Source organism: Ischnura elegans, chromosome 3 (genome assembly GCF_921293095.1).
Source record: "Ischnura elegans chromosome 3, ioIscEleg1.1, whole genome shotgun sequence".
NCBI lineage: Eukaryota > Metazoa > Arthropoda > Insecta > Odonata > Coenagrionidae > Ischnura > Ischnura elegans.
The window spans coordinates 72,755,248-72,778,729 of NC_060248.1; the positions used below are offsets into that span (position 1 = coordinate 72,755,248).

The window sequence follows — 23,482 nt, forward strand, 5'->3', positions numbered from 1 at the left end:
CGATTTTCCCCGGAGTGTCCAGATATAGAGACTCAGGTTATCAGGGACCTAATGTTGATCATATGACTTCTAAAATGCTTAAATAACTTCAAACTCACGACTTATAAAAATTTCTTGGGGCAAGATCCCCGGTCTGGGCCCCCCCAATATTTTTTGTAAGTCTGCATCCCTGGCTAACATACACATATATCTAGAGGTTCACCCACCATCCAGTGGATGCACTTGGTGGCCTAAAGCTCAGCTGCTAAATCTTGCTTGTTACAGTAAAGATTTCATATTGAATGTGCATCCCCAGTAAGTAGTTTATGAGCAAGGAAAATTAATTGTCCCTTTCTGCAACACAGAAAAGTGTGGTTGGATGGCTGAACTCATGAAAGAACAAGAACAAAAATGTGAAAACTGAAGATCAATTAATACTGTAGAGTAAGTCCAAACAGGAGGGAGGAGAAATGTGGATGAAAACTAGTGTGAAGGCATCAAACCTTGAACAGGGAACAGTGGAAGCTAGCTATTGACTCTAAAGAACAATCGAAGGAACAAAATGATGCAGTGCCACCAGAATATCTAGTGATATGAAGTTAAGAGATGGGGGACTATCTGGCATCTTAAATTATGTACTTACACAATTCAATTTGGCTTCAATTTTAAGATCTGCCTCTGAACTCAAGGAATGAGTTTCTAAGGTGAAAATATTAGCATGCTGCAGTTCACTCACATCACAGTGTAAGGAAAATACATATTTTAGTCTGCAAGAGAAGAAGACATATTCTGAGACCAATGTTAAACTATGAAGTCTGCACCTCAAGGTTGGAAGGGGTTGTTACCCACGGATGGAAAAAAAACAAAAAGAAAAAAAAAAAGATTAGCCCACTCAAAAGAGGATAGATAATCTTCAAGAGAAAAAATCTGCCTCACGCTGAGAGTTAAAGAGAGAGAAAATTCATCTGATTTCGATGGTTCTTAATGGCAGTGAGATGGATGATGACAAAAGGCAAGGGTGGGGATATATGAAATTCGGTGAAAGAAAAATAGAAGAGGTCAAATGGGTCTATAGTGTAATACTTATAGTAGAGATGGAGAAATGAGAGGTTCTGAAAACCTAGAGAAAAAAGCATTTTACAGGCCACACGGCAAGATATGATGTCTCACGAAGGCATAAGGATGGGAAGAACTTGAAGGACCTAGAATAAGATGCATAGAGCAAGAAATTTACAACAGAGAAAATAATGATGTTCATTGTTTCTAACGCTATCGGCGAACTCTTGCTTCTGCTTAATTTCATTATGACAGTACTTGGACAGTAAGTATGTTTTAAATTACTAAGCCTCAACATAATTAGTAAATCATTTAAAAAATCAGTCAATTTTAATGTCATGATCCGCTGGCTTACACCATTTATCTTGTGATAAGACTCCGGTATTCGTGTTTTTTTACAGAATTTTATTAAGAATATATTACAGTTTCTTGAAGAGAGAGTAGATGGCGACATTCTAAATGAGAAATCGAAATAACGTCATGTAAAATGTTTTCCAGTCAAAATTAAAATTCATAGCAGCGATTGTCAAAAATAAAGCAAGTTAAGCACTTAAAGTATCGAGGAGAGCGGCGATACCACATTACACGCATTAAATGGTAATCACTTATTGCTCGCTCAAAACCGCAAGTAATTATAATATGGAGCGCAGATGGATGAAGCCGCCGGCTTATCTATTTGCCAGCTGTATGGTCATATTAAAACTCCCACCCTTTCTCTGAATGAATTGCTGTCACTCCAATCTTCTTTGCCTAATAAGGTCTACTTTCATGAAGATAGGATTTTATCACAAGAGTCAGGATGATTACACCGACAACTACCCACCCTTCGCCCAAATCGCTAGAATCAGCAGAAATTAGGGAATTAACAAATTCACTTGACCACGTTGACAACTGACGAACGTCATTCGTCGCGTAAGGCTAAAAAACTGTAGAAACTGTTTCCCTTTGGAAAATCCTATTTGATGTGAATTGTAAAGATTCAAGACGGCAATATTTGTTTAGCTATCGTGTAAATGCGAGCATTGAAATATTAATATTTGATTTCTATGACCTTTACAGAGTATTAACGCATTTACTGAGAAGGTACCACACAAGCTGTCTATGTTGACATTGCCGTTATTGTCGATATAATGGAATACGTTCATAAAGCGGTGCAACTGACACGCTTGAAATGCTGGGGACTTAGTGTTACATTCTGATGAACATTTGTTTGTGGAATAAGTTAAATAAGGATGTCGTCTAGGAAGAGAAGCGGCTCTGGTTCCAAGAGACAGCTCAAAGAAAAAATTGTGCAGATATACGAATCCATTTTTAGAGTATGTAGACTTATACATTTGTGTTTACATGCTGTTACTATTTATTAAATTTTTTCGTACTAAATCTGCTTTCAGGGAGAAGATCCATCTTTAGGAAATCCGAACTTTTGGGATGAATTCTTTCTTCTAAAGCCCAAGGTTGGTTGTTAGTTTTGACCTTTTATTCCTTTTTTTAATTTGATGGATGGTTTATTACTGTTTTTATTCAGGTCTCACATCTTGAAGGGGAAATCCAGAAATTAAATGGAGAGCAGTTGATATCTTTGAAAGAAAATATTAACACCCTTTTTGCTCAGTGTGTTACCCGTTTGGGAGATGAACATAGTTTGCGTGTAGTTTATGCCTTACAGGTAATTTTTCCGAAATAATCACTCATTCTCTCGAATCTTTCTGTGCCGTAGTTCATGGAGTGATTTCCAGCTGTAGTGTAATCGTTGGTAATGGCAATCAATGTTTCCTTTCCAGACCCTGTGTACTATCATTCAGGGTATATACAAGAAAACATTAGGGGAATGCGGATTCGATGTCATAAATATTTTAATGGGATTTGACATTGCTGAACAGTTAATGGAAGAGTTGTTAGACCATGTCAACACATTTTTAACTGGTATGTTACTTAAATTGTAAATGTTGTGAAATTTTATTTAGGGATATTTCCAGCTTTGTTATTCCTTTTTAATAATCCACTCAGGTGTATATCCTGCTAGCCTAAAAGGACTCTGCCTGAAACTGCTGCTGGTGCTTCTTACAGGTTCTGAGAATGTTAGTCAGAATACGCTTTTGGAGTATGTGATGATAAACAGTGTTTTTGAATCCCTTATGCAGGTAATGGCTGTTATTTTTGTGAACCAGTATTTATTTGTTTGGCTTAAAAAGTATCGAATCAATGCAATTTCATCCGTGTGTTGATTTGAGCAATATATTATTTTTTAGTTATTATGTGATCCAGCATTGAGGACTGCATTAGGCCATGATGCTGTTCTAGCCTTAACTCTGCTGGTGAACTATCGTAAGCATGAAGCAGCTAATCCATATGTTGTTAAGCTGTCAATTTGGGATGATGAGCTAGCACTCAACGGCTATGGCCAGGTAACATATTAATATATGTATTTCATCGGTAAATATTTTTTTTTACTCTTCCTTAGCCTTTTTGTTTGCCTCCTTAAAATATTTGCTTTATGTACTGCCATGGGCAGATACAAAAATATGGTCCTCAAGTAATGACCCCCTCTGAACCTTTAATTAAGGGATAGTTACGCAATTAATTAACATAAAGTAAAACCTGCTTGAAGCATTTAAGCCTGGGAATGAGTTTTGAAATGTTACAAGAGGGATTCATTGATGTGGGGGTAGAGGTGGTTCAAGGATTTGGATAATTCACTGCAGAAATACTGATGACATCAAGGCTCTCTAGAGGCCTTCCTCTTAAAGTAACTTCTGGTGATGGTGAGTTTTCCACATTGGAGTCCTCTTCTTCTTGTTTCTCATGCCACATAGAAGTGTAATTCTTCACATTGTCTGAGCAAATAAACTGTGAATGATATAATCCTGCCATTGGAATTAAAGATCCAGCCAAGAATGCTCTTTGTGAAGATTTGAAGTGAAACATACTTGCAAAAATACAAGGGCCTGGTGGTGATCGATGGAAAAATCTTTTCTGGTCACATTTTCTTCTCCTATGAAGCCAATTAGACACAGCACCAGTCAGTACCAGTTGTATAATAATGCTTCATATTTTTAATAACATTTTGGTCCTTGGGTTGAAGGTGTGAGGTGCAGTTCTTGGGCAGAGACTCAACTTTCACATTCGGCAGATTCTCTGTGATAGGGTGTGCAGGAAAATAATTAAGAAAGATAGAAAAGAATAATAATTAAATAAAGAAAATTACGTAGTATTTTTCAGTTGTCATGCAAGCGTCAAAATTCCATTGCCATAAATGGAACTCCTCTCCAGTCATCAGTGCATTTCTTTGACTTGAATAGGGTCAAGGAAGAGTTTGAACATTAGCAGAATACCTTTTTTTTTATCTTCCTATTGCTAGAGGTGGAAGTTCATCACATCCATTGGCATTCTTTCCAAGAAGGACTGTGAAACTTACCTTATTTCTATATAAATTTCAGAAGACATTAACCATGCCTTTATCTGGTAGAAGGTTAAAAAAGCAAGCAAACTCATCTTAACCTATCTAGCCACCCGTTTAAAACAGTAAATCCCATGACACCTAGTTACTTTGCAAAGTCTTTGGCCTTTTCCTTTAGGGTCTCACTACCTAATGGAGCCTTTACCCACATGGATTATGCTTTTGCAATGCATTCAACAAGGGCTTTTTCCATTGTTGAATATGTATTTGGAATTTTTGAGATGATGCCTCTTCTGGTTGCCCTGAAATGCAGCCATCTCAATTAGGGCTTTATACTTAACAACTGTCCACAGTGTGGAAGGAGCGAGACCCAGCTCTTTGGCCGGTATGCTACTTGGAGTGTACGGCAAGTCCTGTAAATTCTGCAGAATACTTAAAATTTGTTTCTATAGTTAATGTGATCCTGCATTTTGTGGGGGAGGCCCCTTGATTCCATAGGTACGCTTTTTCAGGGTCATACTCCACATCCACAAATGATTACTCAATGTCTCTCATGAGTGTAACTGTATGTACTGTTGGGTTTAAGTATGGAATGCAAAATGCAAGTGAGCTTTCAGTTATTTGTGGACATTATACAATGACCATTGGTGGTGAATTGGCTGGAGTACTGCTGAGTCTACTCACTATGGTCCATTCACTGGGGGCAGGTCGAGAGTGGGAGCCAAAGAATATGAAGGCCCTGCAGGGGTATATCTGTTGCTATAGAAATGAATCCCTGTTTGATTTTTTAAGTAGATATTATTATTAAAAAAATCCTTATCCCTTTGTTCCATATAACTTGGTTTTAATGCCCTTATGGTCTCGTCTGTTGCAGGTTATAGCTACTTCATTGGCAGAATTTTGCCGTCAATTCACTGTTCAAAGAGCTGAACCCCAATCAGGTGGAGGATGGTTATCATCGCTTACATCAATGGTTGGAAACATGTTTGTTTCAGATGAAGCTGGAGCTAGGACCCAGCAGATACGGTAACTTGTATTTTTAGGGCTTGGCTCTAGTCAGTATTAGAAACATAATGTATATTCTATAATCTAGGAGTCGGTTCTTTCCTTGCCTGTGCTTTGGAAAAATAGTTGTCTCATCTATCAATCAGAAATCTTATTTCTCTGAATAAAGTTGCTAAGGAGAGAACGGGAAACTAGCGGAAATGAATAAAAAAAGATGGTTTAAAATTGTTGAAATTAGACAATGGTCAGACTTTATTTTTCAGTGGCTATTTGAGTTATCTTTAAAGAGAGAAAAAATTAATTGTGTGATCAAGGCCTGGCATCAAAATATCCCCAGAAAAGCTAGGCCAATGCAGTCCGTGGTGAAAGGTATTCCACCTGCAGTACACCTATTGCTTAACACAGTATTTTTATGGAAAATTTAGGTTCGGAACATTTTGCTCTAGGAATATGGGTTAGTCTGAGCTTGACTTGTTCAGAATGGCCTGAAGGCAATCCATGCCCTCTAAGCTTCAATAATGGAACTAAAACCCATAGAATAAGATAACTTAATGCTAGATAATGCCCTCCATCATTCTGGATACAGTGAATTTCATTAGTTTGTCTTCCCCCTCCCCATGTTACCACTTTCATAGCTCCCATTATCAAACTGTGTATCTCAATTCCTTCCCTCTCACCCATAACCTCCCATCTATCTTTCCTCCACCTGTTCCTCTTCCTTAGTATTACACAATACCTTCCTACCTAGGTGACGAGTTATGTATGCATAAAATAGCTCTTGTAATTATTCTGCACATTTGTTTGCACATTAGTCCATGCAAGTGATCAGATCACGTAAACACAACAGGGTTTGTAGTAGACACACTTTCCATGTAAATTGCTCAAACAATTTCTGAGTGATTAAAAATTTTTATTTAAAATTTAGGATGTTTATTATGTAAATTTGAAGGATTGATAATGTTAAAGAAATTGGGCGTTTGATAATATAAAAATATTATTGTTTTAAATTGTTGATGTCTTTTTTTTCCTTATCATTGTCTCAAGTTTACTGTTTTTCATTTTACTTTGCAGGGCAAACAATGCTGTTCTTCTTGCACTGTACGAGGGGGTGCACCTTAACCGCAATTTTATAACAACTCTCACCCACTCGAGGGCTGACACTGGTCTACCACCTTTAGGTGGTGCATCGGCTTCTGGGGCGTCTACCATTCAGCCCCCTCCAACATCGTCATCATCACCAACACTTTATCTCTCTTCCATTTCATCTCCAGTTGGAGATGCTGCTACTGCTCCAACTCATAACCCAATGCAGGCATCCGTTCAAACGCCATCCATTCACAATGCATCATCTGGTGTCAACAATCACCATATGTCCTCCCAACCAGATGCTTCTTCTGCTCCTTCCGGTCCTATTCCTCATTCTGCATCCCTCATTTTAGCTTCACCATCACATTCATCTTCTCCAATGGATGTAAATTTGATGCCAGCTAATCTCTTGGTTACATTTTTTGAATACTGGTGAGTTTCATTCTGTGATTCTCTTTCTATTTGTGCTTGGTTTATTTTGAATTGGTATTTTGTGTGGCAAAGTTAGTTGTATCTACTGTAATGGGATCACTCTAAAAGATTTTCATACATTTTAAATTTTATTTTCATTATTAGATATTGATAGTTTATGTAATAGCTGAAAATCCACATGATGATAAGTAATAATTTTCATCACAAAAGTTACATTATGAATGGGTCTACATGTTGCAAGAAATCTTGTCACATTCCCTAGTTGTTTTTGTTCAGGGAAATAACTGTGATCCTATGAGCTGTGTAAGTTTTGTTACTCCTTCAGTCTTTTTTCAATGTTAATTAATAATATTCTGGTTAATTATTTCTCTCATTTATCTCTGAAGCTTTAACTATGGCATTTATATTAAAAAGGACTTTTCTTCAGTTCTATTGTGATGCAGGATACGAAATGTGAAGCTAGTGCGAACAATGCCAAACTTTGCTTCCTGGTTTTAACTTGTATTGCTGAGGATCAGTATGCCAACTCTTTGATGCACGATGCAAACTTAGCCTTCAGAGTCACTCTGCACCGACTTCCCATGAGACACAGAAGGGCTCCTCCTCCAGATCGAGCTGCATCTCCTTGTCAGCCTCTAGCCTGTGCTCTTTTAGGTAAGATATTAATCTATGCATTAGAAAAATTTTCACTCCATGGAGGAAAATGAGGTTTTGGATGAATAATATGATTTACATGATTTGCCCTTAATCCTATTTTTTATAAATCTTAGTATTCTCTGGGAAATGTTGTATCCATACAATTTTTATACAGTGGAACCCCGATTTATCGTTCCCGCATTGATCGTTTTCTCGCATTCATCGTTCGCCGCTCCTGGTCCCAAATTAAGTTCCATAAAGACAATGTAATTTTTTCCCGCATCTACCGTTCCTCGAAGTATCGTTTTCGCGCATTGATCGTTTGATGATCGCGGTCCCACCGAATAATTTTCCCGCATTCATCGTTTGATAAAAATGAGAGGAAGTGTTTACAAGGTGTTATTTATGGCTAATATCGACAGACACATAGTTTGAATCTTCCCCAGGAGATTGAAATACGATAGGGAGAAGCTGAGTGCCGTGGTATAGTTACATTAGCGCATTTACCAAGATCCGGTATCCCCCTCCATTCAGCACTCGCCTCCCCCCGGTTGAAGCTTTCCTCTTCTCCGAAATAAAAACAGGTCCCAGCTCGAGCAGGAATCGTATTACGACGACCTTAGCTTCGAAAGAAAATATCAAGTTACTCGAGATCAGAAGAAACCTTTTTCATGCCTCCCCCTTTCTCGACTGCTGCCTTTTTTTTAGCCGACTCACTTCAAAGATCCCTACTTCTGGAGGTCTACTGCTGCATGAATCACCAATTAGCCCAAAAGGTGTCTAAAACTGAATTTTGGTAATTGGTATTATACTTTTATTAGATTGAGATATTAGTGATGTGCACGTAATTCAGTAAAGAATGATACCAAACGCGAAGTATTACTAACCTTATTTAAGCATTTTAAGCAAGGAAATAGTTGGAATAATACGATGGTGATTTCTGGCGAATATCGATATCCTCGCAGCTGATAGTGAGCTTCACGACAGTTGATGCGATTTTTTTTCGAAAACAGGGCGTCTGGCTACAATTTATGAGTTATGCTACAAGTCTCACTTGTCTGAGTTGCTAACAAAGCGATGTCTTCTCAGGATATTTTGTTTCTCTCTACTAGCAATCTGAATTCATCTGCTCATCTAGAGCTACGCTACTTATTGTTAGAAATGAGTGGGTAAGTTGCCTTCTCTATAGGATAAAAAATTTCATTGCGCAGTCATATGGTCATGCTACACCCTCTGCAGTAAGCTCTGCCTACGCCGTACGCGATAGCATTAGTGCCGAACTTCACTTACGAGTGATTCCGTACTTTTTCGAGGTGGATTGACTTAAAACTAGCGAGTGTTTTCCGTGTGGGTTCAATGGAGTCCGGTTTCATATTTATTAGTTTTATTCTTATTCGTCTTCGGACCGTGGCCCTTCCGAAGACACAAGTGAGAACTCTAAAAGATGGACTGAAAATGATTGATGATGAAGAAAAGAATCCGGGCTAGAAATACGTGAATATTGCAGAACGCCTCGGTATGTCCGGTAGCACATGACGGCAGGGGTGGGGGTAGTGTGAGATCCCTGGTGAAAACAAGAAGTGGGATGAAGCCGAGGATCAGGTGGGCATGCCGCTGACGATTAACGCCACATTACCTCAATCATATTAAAAATTTAATTGCTAGAAAGGAACATTTCAAATAATAAACTATTTTTGGCCTTCTTGATCCATCTCATAAATAATCACTGCGACGGCGAAATCAGTTGTTTGAGGCATAACACGCACATTTCTCTCGTAGCTACGTGTACTTGAAATGGCATTTGATGGATAAGAATTTTTACATCAGACAGAAATGCTTAATAGCAGTGAAAATTCCGAGTAGAGTGCAAACATTTTTTAGCAAGGTGGCTTGTTCCGTTAAGATATTTGAAAGAGAGATAAGTCGAATCAACAATATGACCTAAGTGTTTCGATAAAGTAATAATATTCCCGTAATCAGCTTAAATCTTGTTTGAATCCATTAATGAATGTCATAATTTGCAAAAATCCAGCGTTTCCTGGGACATAGGCAACCCGGGCAAACATTCCCGCATTCGTCGTTTTTTTCATCCATCCCCCTGAAAAACGACAGATCGAGTACATACTGTACATACTTGACATTTGATGCTGATTTGTGGTGCATTCCATATTGGTTCATTCTAGTCCTGACAATTTCTATCTTGGAATTTCTTTGTGCTTGGTTCATAACTATCATCACTAAATTATCACACACACCATGGAATCCTTATTTTTGCCTCAATAAACAATTTTGCCTCTTTTATGGAATAGGATTTTAGTTCCTCCTCCTTTGTGAGATTTTATTCAACAGGTGTGCCCATTCAAGAATGAAATTAAGACAATGGAATGCTGATTATCTAAGTTTATGGGGTGAGAAGTCCAAATGGAAAGCCTAAAGAGGCATAATCCATTTATGTCAATTTTCATGTTTATTTTGACTCTGGTGTAATTGCCATGCTTTCTCTCCATCTTCTGCAAGTATTCCAGTTGTATAGTAATTTTTTCATTTAGTTTATTTATCAGCTCTCCATTTCTTAATACATATTATCCTACTATGCAAATTATCATAATATCTATTGATTGAGAATTGATTATGCTCCATCAAAGGGGAGAATATAGATGAATCTTAAAACTGGTACCATTCTGAGCAGACTTAGTGAGTATTTGTTTTTTTTTAGCATTTCTGCTCCATTCCAATAAGAGAGTTAGTTTATTCTAGCTGTACATCATTTGTGATGAGAAACATTTACCTAAAATATTTTCCCTGGGACCCAACACTACTCCACTCCCCCTCCTTTCTCTGGAGATTTTTCAAAATTTACTGTAAACCGTCAACGAGTCTGCCCCAACAGCATAGATTTAATTTATTTCTCTTTTACAATTGTCTTAAAATTGATTGAATATTTGCGAGTATGATCAATCTAATGTCAATGAAATGGTGGCAGTGAGGTTAAAGCCCTTGCATGCCAATGTTTGTGGGTTTGAGTCCTGCCTAACCCTTCTTCAACTGTGGCCAGAGGTGCTCATAACCTCCTGGTGGTACCAGCAGCTTAGACTCTGGGATATTGCCTGTGGCTTTTCTGGATCTCAGAGTTACATAGATTACAAGGAAAGCATGATGAATTAAAAAATGCTACATAACTGTTGCTATTTGCATTAGTATTTACTGTACTTCTATGTAATTTAACCTGAGGATTGAAATTTAATATGTACCAGCAAATCTTATTTTTATCTTCTGTAAAGATCTGTATATTTCATAAAATATGTACATGTCTGGAATCACCTGCAAATTTGAAATTGCCTGGGAATCAGAGAAATTAATTTTGTTATTTGGGAGGTCATCCTCTGTTAGTTTAACAATTCCTATTTTTATAGTGCCAATATCAGACCATTGACTGCTGAATGGGCAAAGTCAGACATATCAGTTGTTATGTATTTGAAAATTTCCATTAAAATATTGTCTCATATCATTAACAATGAATGTGGGTATAATTATGATATTTGTGTTCTTTTAATTTTCGGATGTGTCATTTGTCCTTGGCATTAATTTTGATTCCATTTTTCAATGCTTTTTCCATGTGTCTTTTATTATTCATCAGTTGTGTAAAAATTTTATATTTTCAGATCTATTGGTGGAGTTTATCATGAGTCATATGCTGAAAAGGCTTCCAATGGAATTGCTGCTATGGTGTCTAGGTGTTGGGCATCGCCTTATATGTTATCAGAAGCGTTCACGAGTGAGGTTAGCAGGATATCAATGGGGGAAATTATGGGCTGCTGTCATTGCTCTTCTCCAGTTCTTGAATGCAAATGAAAGTCATCTGGCTAGAAAAATGAACATATTTCAGTTAGCATTACAGGTAATTGTCTTACATGAGAAGGAATGTTCTAATAGTTAACGCTATATTCTAATGCTAATGATATTATGGCTAAAATATTTCACATTTAATTTCTGATAATTGTCCATTGTGAAAGGCTGTTATTTTGTATCATTTCTGGAGGCTTTTCTAATTGGATTTTGCTGCTTTTAGGCTAAATATTTGTAATTAATTATTAAATATATTATGTGATTAAAATCCTGCTTTCAACAAATGGTGATCAGGGTCGATCAGAAAAATCAATTACCGTATAAGCTTGTGTAAGAGGCGCACACGTGTAAGAGGCGCACCCCTATTTTGAGCATCGGAGCTATAAAGAAAAAAATTTTACGGCATTTTTTTTTTATACTATCGCGCGGTGTTGCAGACGTGCGCCGGGAATTTCGACAGTTATCGAATTTTCCTCTTTCAATATTCATTGAAAGAGGAAAGGAAAGGAAAATTTCCTCTTTCAATTAATATTGAAAGAGGAAATTTTGATAACTGCGGCGGTAATAGCGGTATAAGAGGGAGTAGAAAGAGTTCCGATCCTCTCTTCGCATACGCCGTTGCTCTGCGATGCTTGTCCTACTCACGAACAATTTTGTTTAAATGCTCTCGCAGGAGTATTGCAATAGAATTGCAGCCGTGGAAAATTTTAAGGCAAAACACGACAGGCATTTAGCACGAACCTTCCCAAGAGCTTGGACAACAATCGGGCAATCTCAGCGCCGTAGGATAATAACCATGTCGTAGATTTAATGGAACCACCCTCGGTCCTCCATCAGCCAATGCCTCTGCCGTTTTTTTTCCCTTTCCGAGACCCCACAGGAAAATATCAAGTTACAGAGGAACAATGGAAACGTGTTTCATCCCTACCCCGTTTCACCAACTGACCTTGATCGATCTCCCAGTCTCTGGAGGCCAAATGCTAGGTGAGTCATCAACTGAGCCCGAAGATATCTCGATAGCTTTCAATAATTGTATGACACGCGCGAGGTTCAAAAAAAGAAAGAGATCTAACGAGACGCATATCTGACAGAATGTAAGTTTTTTAAGATCTAATTGTTTGACACAAAGATTTATAGTTACAACAAGGCTACTTATATTCAAAATAGTCCAAACAGGACAATTTCGGAAGAAACAAGCGTAGCATAAGCGCATTCAAACAAGACGAGACGGACTGGTAACTTTATGCAACGCAAACGTATATCACATTGCTGCTCCTTCGCCCCTTCGCTTTGAAGGCAACGACGTCAAATGCAAGATCGGACGTGTTCTTCCCGTGCTCCTTCGCTCATAGCTTCGTAGCTTGAAATACGGAGGGGAGGGAGCGCGCACCTTCCCCTCCGTATTTCGTCGCTTGCTTCGAAGACGGAGGGATCGCGCTCCTTCCCCTGGACCTCTCCTTCCGCGCTCTTCACTTACAAGCATTTCTGATTTCTTCCATCCACAATTTAGTCCAACAATGAACACACTCGTTCGAATTTTTTAAAGCGCAGGTTTTGATACCAATATAATTTTCAGTTGCAATAATCGTCATATTTGCATCTGAACATGATTTTTGGAAAATCAGGTCCTCAGCGTAATGGAAATTACTCGGCAAGACATTGACTATTGACCAGGTATGTCATTCAAAAATACGCGTTTCTCTAAGTTTGATAAGCGATTACTATATGCAGTATAAATGCCGCGGGACGCCCACTCGTGGCAGTAAATTTAGCGCGCCCTCCGGAGCGAAAAACCCCCGCGCGATCTTTTCCATGTTCACCTCCGGGGTACCGACGTGACGGCGCGATGCTTACAAGAAAAGCAAACAGGAGCATTATAAAAATACGTCACTAAGGGAGAAACTCCCCTGCCTGCCGCTTGTTTTTGACCTAGGATTACAGATAACTGACTCACACTGAAAACCAAGGCCACTCAGTTCCCCTTAGACTCGCGACCGTTGAAGGGGAGGGGGGAAGATAAGAAGTTTGTGTAAGAGGCGCACCCTCATTTTCGGCTGCAATTTTTGGGAAAAAAGGTGCGCCTCTTACACGAGCTTATACGGTATTTTTAGGGAATACTTTCTCATCGGAAAAAAGTTTTGGTACGTATTTAAAATAAGCCCCACAAAATTTGAGATCTCTAGATCAATCCTTCTACCTTGCTTCATGACCGTATATGGAGACGCGGGTGGATGATATAGAAATAGATTTAATTCATTCCTAATAGATTTTGCTTAGTTACAGTCCATGTGGGAAAAATTTTATTCTATGTTAGACTGTTTAGCCACAAACATTCATGGAAACCAGCCTCGTATTCAGTAATTTATTCCAATTAATTCTCTCTCCTGGTGCCACATGCCACTCGTCTTTATTTTTTAACATGCACCTATTGAGAAATAAAGCATCAGAGAAAGCTTATTATTGGCGTCATCAATCATCAAGTATCATCGCCTTGTCGAAAACTGTTCTCCATATATTCTGTCATATTATTGCAGTTATTAGGAATTGGGTCAAATGCTGGCGATAGCCTAAAGGTTAATTAGTATCAGCAGATATTATGAAAACAAATCATTTCTGCAGATGTTGTATTTCTCCAAGCTTGAAGAAATTAACAGTGTGGTTATAAATATTAATTATGATTATTCTTAGTGTGGTAGGCATTGCTTTTGTTTATATTTATTCTCAATCAATAATATTACAAACAATGAATAGTCTTTCCTGGTTGAAGCTCTCGCAGGTTATTGTGGCTGTTGGTGATGTTTTTTGGGTGTACCCCACATATATTTGCTCAGTTTTTGCCCAATGTTTCATGGCTGTTGTAGGTCCCTTTTTCATAGGAAATGCTGATAGTCTTTCTGCGGAGGGTATTTATACGGAAGAAGGTTGAAAGGGGAGGGGGTGTAGGAGTTGTCAATTTATTTTGCATATGTATATTTAGAGTAGGATCCCATGCGTGGCTGATTTTTAAACCACAGTCCCTGTTGAAATTCTATTTGCATTTCTTTATCTCCAATGCTTCTCATATAAGCCGGGTTTGTAGTTAGCCACTTCAGTGATTACTTTAGCATTTATGAAGTCAATCGTGGACTTATGTTTGTAGTTAGCCACTTCAGTGATCACTTTAGCATTTATGAAGTCAATCGTGGACTTATGTTTAGAAAATGAAGTTTGTCTGTGGAATTTCCATGAAAAGTGCTGTTGTTAATCCTTAAATCTTAATTTTTAAGATGAATGCTGAAAGCTGTTTGTTTATTATTGTTTTACTCATGGTATCCTTCAATGTTTTATTTTAGGTGGTGAATATCTTCAATCTATTCATTACCTACGGGGATACATTCCTGCCATCTCCTGCTAGTTATGATGATTTGTATTACGAGTTAATTAGGTGCCACGAAGTATTTGAAAATGTTTATTCCATGGGTAAGGGTATTCCGAATTTATTTTCTTGATTTTTTTATAGCATCCATCACATTTCTGATAATACCAAAATAATTTTGATGGTGATACCGAGACATTGATTATACAATGGTGTAACATGGAAGAATGGGAATGCAGTAGAAATCCTAATTTCAAGTTACAATAGACAGTAAACTCTTGATTATAAGAAGTCAGCGGGACCAGAAAATTGGTTTAATAAGTCGCGAAAGTATGTTTTCTTTTGTTTCCACCGCTCTTTTTTTTCTTTAGAGACCTTTATTAAATGCTTTCGGTGGTTATTTTGCGCTAGCATTCTTAGAGAATGCTTATTGATGGTGACTTTATGCTATAAAAGATTTTTAAATAATTATTTCACCCAAAACTTCCGAATCTTCATAGTTAACTATCAACAGTCTTAGCAATAAAGAAATTCCCGTCCATTTTAGAGAACGTATTCAAAAAATCAAATTTAAAATTTTTGTACAAGAATTGAATCTTAAGGCCATTTTACACGGGGCACAGAATTGCGCAGGTTAGAGCTGCATTTATTTCTAAAATGGGGTGGAATTGCACGAATGCATGAACGAAATTAGAATGGGTATTTTGAAATTAGGGCTATTTTGCCGACTCGCATCCATGCATGCTCGCATGTGTTCTAGTAATTCACCGCTTTACACGGCGCAATTTTGATTCTCCTTCGCATGTACGCCAGATTGCGCAATTCCGTGTACTGTGTAAAACGGCCTTTAGAAATTCTTGGTCAGTAGCAATTAGCAACTCTTATCTACACATAAGATAAATTTATGTTTCCAACGCCTAAGGAATTTTCACGGCAGTCGGCCTAACCACCCTCTATTGCTCGGTGACGAGAAAAAAAAAAGGATCGTAGCCCGATACTAAAATAACCTTGGTAGGTAATTATTTGTAGTTCCTTCCGTATTGTCAGGTGAATGTACAATTCTTTTAATTACCATATTTATCTGAATATAGTCATCCCTTTTTTTTTTTACAAAAATACTCATGGTAAAAGTAAAGGGGGGCTATATTCATATGCGGATTTTAAAATTTTCTTGAAACTGAAGCCTCAAAATTAGGGGGGGGACTATCAATTATTAGAAATACGGTAGTTGTTTTCATTATGATTCAGTTACGATAATAAATTACGTAGGGTATTATTTTCTATGGAGGCATTGATGCCGGACATGAGGTGCCATATTTATATAGTATGTCTCTCTTCTTCTATGCTGATAGGAGCAAGGTTCCTACAGGAGGAAGGCAGGAGATGCGGCTTCCGATATCAGGGAAATAAAGAAAGAATCCTTATTATCCACATTCATTTTTTTCTTGCAACACACTCGTTATCATTTATCAAGACACGTGTTATCTCAAGATATAATTAGTTTTCATGTTTCTTTCTCCCGCATATTGAAATTACCAAAGTATCATCATCATTTGCAAAGTATCATTGATATAGAGAAAATATTTTCCTAGTTTTATCATTAAAAATTAGTCGCGCCATAATCATAAATAAATAGTAACATGGAAAGGGCAAAACAAATAACTACTTCCACTTTAAAAGTCCACAGGGTCGAAGAGAGACAATTTTATAAACACGGCAAATTGCATGCTGTAGGTATCAACAGCCATGATGACGATGGAAAAGTCTTCGATCTACGGTTGAAATGTCTGCAGGGAGGTAGATTGAGCGCCTTACCCAGACAGAAATCCGAGAATAGTTTATTTAGATCATTAATTAGTTTTTTCTTTCCCCCTTCCATGCTAATCTTGATTTCTGTTTATGGCACGCCTATTTTTAGTTGTAAAATGAAAAAAAAAAAACTTTTCAAAATCAGCTTTCTTAGCATCATTTTAAATATGGTGAAGATTGAAACCTGTAAACTAAAGAGGGCCAACATATTGAGGAATAGTTTTCAAGAGTTCACGAAAATAAACGAGCATTGCAAAATTAAATTATAAATCTACACGATATTTAGAAAATAATGAGCCCAATCACGACATATTTCTGGAATCATTTAAGTTTATCATGTTTACACTAGTTTAATCAAACCAAATAAACAGCTCATAATTTCAGATTGATGTCTTGTTTTTGCTCAATCTTTACAAATACTAAGCAGATTGCTAATTTTTTAATCCCATTGAGATAAAATTATTAATTTTAAAAAGTTAGTGTTTTGTTTAGTTTTCCCCAATATACAACTCCTCTTTCCAACTTATGTACGTTTTTTGGCTAAACGATCAGGGTCAATTATGGGATTAGCGAGGCAGATAGCTCAGCTATATCTTTGGATGAACAGAGTGGGAAGGTATGCTAACCCACAAAGTCTCGCAGGAGCCAGGACAGACAAAAAATATGTTGAGAAATGACAAAATGTGTGTCGTAGCCAATAAAGTGTGGATAACAAACTTTTCCTATTCATTTCCCCAATAATGGAAAATTATTCTCCTGCCTCTCTCCAGTTGGAAATTTGTCCCTGTCGCTGTTCGAGATGAACCATGTCCTTCTCCACAGCCTCCAAATCTTCAAAGGGGGTGGGGTAAATAAGAGTGGGATAGGTATTGCCTGGTCGAGGAAGTGGGGGCAGGATAAAGAGAGGTGCAGGGGGGGGAGGAAGAGGGGTGCATAAAGGGCCTTCAGCCTTGCCTGAGACTACGTTTGGGGGACTTTTTTTTACAAAGTACTCGAGCTATGTCACCGTAGGGAGGGGTAAAATGTTGCGTAAATTGGGTGTCACCGTAGGAAGATCAGCAAAAGGCGTTAGGAGAGAGTAAACAATGGTTTTGAAGAGAAAGATCTCTCGGAATGGGGCACGGGGAGGAGTGCTTGAAGAAAGTTCATCGTTAAAGTTGGAAGTGCTTCTTCATTACGAGTAGCCTGAAAAATAATTTGGTGGTAAGTAGAGCCCAATACTTAAGATAGTTAACTTGTTTATTCTGGAAAACTACCATATACATGAAAAGATATTAGCCAAAAAAATCAGGTGATCTCTTTTCTCCATCGTCGCTTCCACCATGGCATCCAACTTACATAAATGAGAACTAAATTGGGAGTCCAAAAATTCTTAATGTTTGGAGGGCTGCATGAACTTCATTTGTATGTGGTAGCATTATTTCTTCACTTTCATCTTCGTCATCACTGCTGTCATGACTATAGTCCTAGCTGTTGCTTCTCCTTTACTGTTTGTTGCTAGACACTCGCTAGTCATCGACTGAAGGTCTTTGCACACTCTTTCATGGATTTAATTCAAGCCCAAACTTAACAATTCAGCGCTTCCAGGAAGAAAGACAGCCAGACGCTGCCTCCCTCATGGATAGATAGCAAGGTGCTTATGCAAAAACTTAATGCACAGAGTCATCAAATCCCCATTTAAATTGGTAATAGAAGAGCCATTTCACCCTCAATATGGGCTCAGTATTATTCCATGTGATATCCTTACTACAACTCTCCCCACCTAGTCGTTGATAACCGCAGTATTTTCCCTGACCTTTCCCCCTCTCCGAATTGTCAAGTTGTATATAAAATGAAACTTTGAATTCAAAAATAATGTCTAATATTATTGAGTGACTTAATTCTCTTCCTTCCTCATATTTCCAACTGTTGATCTGAAAAGTGTTGTCACAAGTTTGCCTATCAACCTGCAAGGACATTGAAATTTGAGCAATTTTATGGACTTGCAGCATTTTCTTGGTATGATTCAGTTATGTAGGGTTTAAGTAAGAGTGTAAGAAATACCCCATGCGACCTTCCTCACATATTAAACTACCAAGTATTGTCAACGCGATGTTTACAAGTAGGCACGGAGGTAGGGGAATTGTGTAATCCGCGATATTTTAATTGAACTCGTACTTCCCCTCGATTCTCACCATAAGTTTTTAGGCAAACCCTTACCCTCAAAAGTTACACTATTATTTACTATTTCACACTTGGATGCCGCACAGTCAGAAGCACTGATTTTTTTGCTGCTTTTGCTGAAAAAACTAGTCATGTTGACAAATGTTTTGCCATTGTTCGTATGAACAAATCCCATTTGCGACTGGGGACCGAGCCCGATGTTCGTAATCTCTAAATATTTCGTATTTTCGAAATTTTGTATTATCGAACATCACCATGTATTTACCATATGGTTTTCGCCGTGACCTCAATTTCACTACGTAATATGGAAAATTTCATAATATCCTGCTTCGTATAATTGAGAGTTAACTGTATATACAAAATTTACTCATTATGGTGAACTCTCATTGTGACTGTCTTTCATATTTTATTGCCTTTCTCATAGTTTATTTGTATAGATGCAAAATTTCATATAATTTCAGCATTAGGTATTTATATTTTAACTGTTTTCCAGCTCTTAGGTATTCAACTCAAGATGGAGAATACAAAGAAAGCGCTCTTAAACTAGCAAACAGCCTGGTAAATGTTCGGTAAGGTGATAGAACTTAGAGTATTGATGTGTAAGTCCTTCCAAATTGTTTTCCTATTTTGATTTTATTATAGCTCTTTTAATTTTCAGGGCCATTATCAATCATTTTTCACCAAAGATAGGTGCTTGGCTCCTTAATCAAGGACTTTCAACTCCTACAGAAGACCAGGTAATATTAATTTTTTACAATAGAATTATGTTGTAGAAAATATGAAAGTGGTGCAGGAGATAATTGCTTTGTGGGGACATCTAACGAATTTTTGTTTGGCTATGGCTTTGGATCAGTCATTTTTCCTCACCATAATTATTTTCTTTAGCCTATTTTATGTAGATGCATTTTTATGTGACACAAATGAGTTGCATATTATGTATGTATATCACTATTCTCTCTGTCATATTTTGGCCATTAGGGCTTCTAACTGCTGCAGAAACTTTGCTCTTTCTTTTGTAATTGCAACTGTACACATTCATCAATTGTTGACTGATTGAGTCAGTATATGTTTTTATTCATAGTTTTACCCTTTGGTTCCTTAGGCATTTTCTAAATACACACCAAAACCTCCTCTGCACAAACGCTAAACAATTGCCCACCGAATCGAATCTGCTCATCCAGTAGTGCAGCAAAACAGATCCACTCAGCTTGCAGTAGCCGGAGCATAAATGCTCACCTCCAATAGGGTGGTTTCCTATTATTTTTTTATTGCTTTAATCGAAAGATTATTACTCCTGGAGTACGTATTTCACGCTTTTAGATTTTTAAATGACAACATCTATTTTTCGCGATTAAATGAAAAGTGAAAATTTTCAAGCGCGCGAAAATGCGACGCTTAAGTATGAATGCCGGGAAATATCTCCGTACGTCGTATTTCTGGTTCCCCCTCCCACCCGGTGAGGTGACCTTGAGGCGAGGCTTAGCGCTGATACGTCGCAGGATGCTAGCGGATAGCTGAGTACCTTGCTGAATGGTAGCGCTTGGCTTAAAAAAGGTTTATTAATACCTTATCAAACGAAGAAAACTTTCCGAACTTAGCCAGTTTTAATAGGTGATTATTAAGACATGTTTCCCTGAGCTCTGTGCCTCATGCATGCATTGGTAACCTCAGACGATGTATAACTCCTATCCTTTCGTGTAGAAACTAGGTCCCTGTGACGTCATGCGGAGTGGAATCGCATGGGTGCCAATCTGGCCTTTTTCAAATGAGGATAAAATTTGACCCTTGCCATTCGTCTAAACCGGTATTTCAAAAACCAAATAATTATTGTATTATGAATACACTAATGGTGGGTAACGAATCGCAATCAATGCCTTTCGTTTTCTTTGATGAAGGAAACTACCCTATTCTCCAAGCTTCGGAGGTGAGCGTTTGTGTTCCGGCTACTGCCAGCAGAGCGGATTCGTATTGTTGGGTTCCTAGATGAGCGGATTTGATTCGGTGGGTGATTGTTTAGCATTTGTGCAGTGGAGGTATTGAAACATGCTATAAAAGCCTATAGTCTGAAACAGTGGCTGATGTATCAGCTGCTTAGAATTTTGGGACCCTAAGCTGAGGCTGATGTATCAGCCACAAATGATCACAAGGATTAAAAATTCATGGTTTGCCTCTTTTTGGGCTTTTATTTATCTCTGCACTTAGCATCCTATGTAGTACATACATATTATCAAAACATTATTTTGAAAAATGTTTATTAGGTGGTGCAGATTGTTTGCTCACAATTGTTGTATATTGGCTGCTAATAATGCTGTAGGTTAAACACTCAAGATGGTTTTGGTTGCCTTTTTTTGAGCATGAACAACAATTGTTAAACTTTTTGATGGGTAGGAGTGAAAAAGAATTTTGATTGTCTGCAGATTCAGTAGACCATAGGCAAGATTTTTATAGACTCATCATACAGTGTCTCATGAAATAAAAAGCTCACAGATTTTGTTAAAATGATGCGTCAATGATGGACTGACATATAACAATATTGTATGGCATATATCTCCCTATTTTAATCACAGAAAGGAGGTGGTTAGTTGCAGAGCTCCACTCAAGCAATAAAAATAGATGAAAATGCTGCTTGTAATGAAGGTTACATTAAAAGAAACTCACTCCTAAATCGATACCTCCACTGCATAAACGCTCCTCAATCACCCACCGGATAGAATCCGCTCATCTATTACATCTGGTCCTATGACCTTGGAGACCACCTAAAGCTCCTTTTTTTTCATTGTATTAAGATGTAAAAAACAAAATGTGGGAGTAATAAATTATTATTAGAGCTATCTAGTTTCTGAGCGGATTTGATTCGGTGGGCAATTGTTGAGCATTTATGCAGTGGAGGTATTGAAATGTTTGGTCAAATCCAGTTTTTACTCCAATTGCCATGGGATAAAATTCCTTTAATAGCAACAACAGCCTTGAGGGGTGATTGCAAGGGCCATTGGATATGCAAAGGGAAAAGTGAAATTTGCTGATTCAGATATTTAAGGATAAAATTATTTTTAGACATCAATTTTTTAATCTTTTAATTCTAGATTCTTGAGGTTGTTCGCAGCAATTATGACAGTTTGACCCTTAAACTTCAAGATAGCCTTGATCAGTATGAAAGGTATTCTGAAAAGCCACGCCATTCAGCTTTTTTCACTGCTATGGTAAGTGTTTACTATTATTTAATGCTATAGTACAATTATGTATATGTAATATTCATACATTATACAAAATTATATTATTAACACTATGGATAGTATTTGAAGTGGTGATTGTGGAAAATTGGTTTTATCCTTATATTTTGAAAACTAAGGATATGATGAATTAAGTTTGCTTCAGGTGGAGATGCTCAAATTTGGCTCTACTTCTAGCCTAGTTAATTTTATAAGCATAAGTATTATAATATTTCTACAATATGTAATCATACTCAATGGTTGCTGTATAAACTTATTTTTTTAAATGTCTTTCAGGTACGTAATGTTGTAAATGATACCCGCCAAAATATTGATTTTGCATCTTTAGATCTGCAAAAAATTCTGCAAGAATGTTCTTCTATTTCTTGAATTGTACATTAAAAGGATTGATATTCAATGTAAATTGTGATTTAATATAAAATTTTGTACGATTGAAATCACATGGTATTTGTACAGTGCTATTCCAGCTATGTTCCTGTAATAAATTGGAAACGAAAACATGTTTTTTCGAGTGTATTATCTCACTAAGGATATTAATACAATTTGCTGAACTCAGTTGGCATTTGTGTGGGAATGGGAGGGGTACATACATATTTGGTTAAGTCACAGGTTAAGAGGTTGCTTGGTGATATAGTGTAGATAAGGTCTTGCTGAAGCAAACAGTTGGATGCTGGGAAGGAGGTGATGGCAATTAAATCAGTTAGTTTTGGTTGCACAAATAAGATGGATAAGGTGCTGTGGACAGGAGGAAGGATATACAGTAGGGCAAATAAGAGGTATAAAAAACTTAGGTGATATATTACAGCCATTTGAATAAACTCAATACAAAATTTGTATTCCAGGCCTCCATCAATTTTCCTGGAGTGTATAGGATTTAAAAATATCTGCATTTTCAATATTTTATAACTTGAGGGCTGCATTTTTCTGGGTTTCACCACGTCGTCGTTGTGATAGAGGCAACTGTTTCTCCTGTATTCCAGCAGGCATCTTCAGGTCGAAGTACTTGATTCAGTGTCTTGGCCGCCGTTTATAGGCGTGTGGTAAAGGTGTGTGTGCAGCCCGCCTTGCGACCAATAACATGGGGGTATGGGGCGAAGAGTCTCTTCCATGTGCTGTAAAAATGGTAGCTATCCTCTAGATTGAGATTATGAGGATATTTAGATATTTCAATCACCTCTTGAGTGATCCTGGGAAAATATCGGGATTCTCTGGCGATAACTTTTCTCTCCTCCCAGTTGATGTCATGTCCAGGGAATTGTTTTTCCCTGCTCTTCTATGCGGCACTCCATGGCTCTCCCGGTCTGCCCGATGTACGAGATTCCCCAACTGCATTGTATATAATGGTGGCCAAGACATGACATCAAGCACTTCGACCTGAAGTTACCATGCCTTGGAAGGAAAATTCTAGTAGTGATGGGGAGTGAATTTTGAAAGAGAAGTAAGTCATTCATCGTAAACACATGGTTCAATCATCATAAAGGGTGGGGG

The 23,482-nt window shown here is 37.6% G+C and overlaps 1 protein-coding gene across 2 annotated transcripts; it reads left to right on the forward strand.

Moving 5' to 3' along the window:
* Nucleotides 1-1,899: 1,899 nt before the first annotated feature.
* Nucleotides 1,900-22,496, forward strand: LOC124156003 (armadillo-like helical domain-containing protein 3). Of its 2 annotated transcripts, none has more exons than XM_046530283.1 (16): nt 1,900-2,006; nt 2,095-2,351; nt 2,427-2,489; nt 2,561-2,701; nt 2,817-2,958; nt 3,043-3,176; nt 3,285-3,440; nt 5,307-5,458; nt 6,509-6,955; nt 7,383-7,609; nt 11,254-11,489; nt 14,770-14,896; nt 19,258-19,333; nt 19,423-19,501; nt 21,848-21,964; nt 22,271-22,496. In XM_046530283.1, the coding sequence occupies exons 2-16, from the start codon at nt 2,268-2,270 to the stop codon at nt 22,361-22,363; spliced, it is 2,274 nt and encodes a 757-aa protein (XP_046386239.1). In that variant the 5' UTR covers nt 1,900-2,006; nt 2,095-2,267; the 3' UTR covers nt 22,364-22,496. The 2 variants fall into 2 exon arrangements, with proteins under 2 accessions (XP_046386239.1, XP_046386240.1); XM_046530284.1 differs by having other exon boundaries at nt 1,929-1,947.
* The last annotated feature ends 986 nt before the right edge of the window (nt 22,497-23,482 follow it).

Coding starts and splice junctions, on each gene's coding strand:
- LOC124156003 (XM_046530283.1), top strand. CDS start 2,268: ATGTCGTCTAGGAAGAGAAGCGGCTCTGGTTCCAAGAGACAGCTCAAA. Junction 3,177..3,284: donor TTTTTGAATCCCTTATGCAG/GTAATGGCTGTT, acceptor ATTATTTTTTAG/TTATTATGTGATCCAGCATT. Junction 19,334..19,422: donor AACAGCCTGGTAAATGTTCG/GTAAGGTGATAG, acceptor TTTAATTTTCAG/GGCCATTATCAATCATTTTT.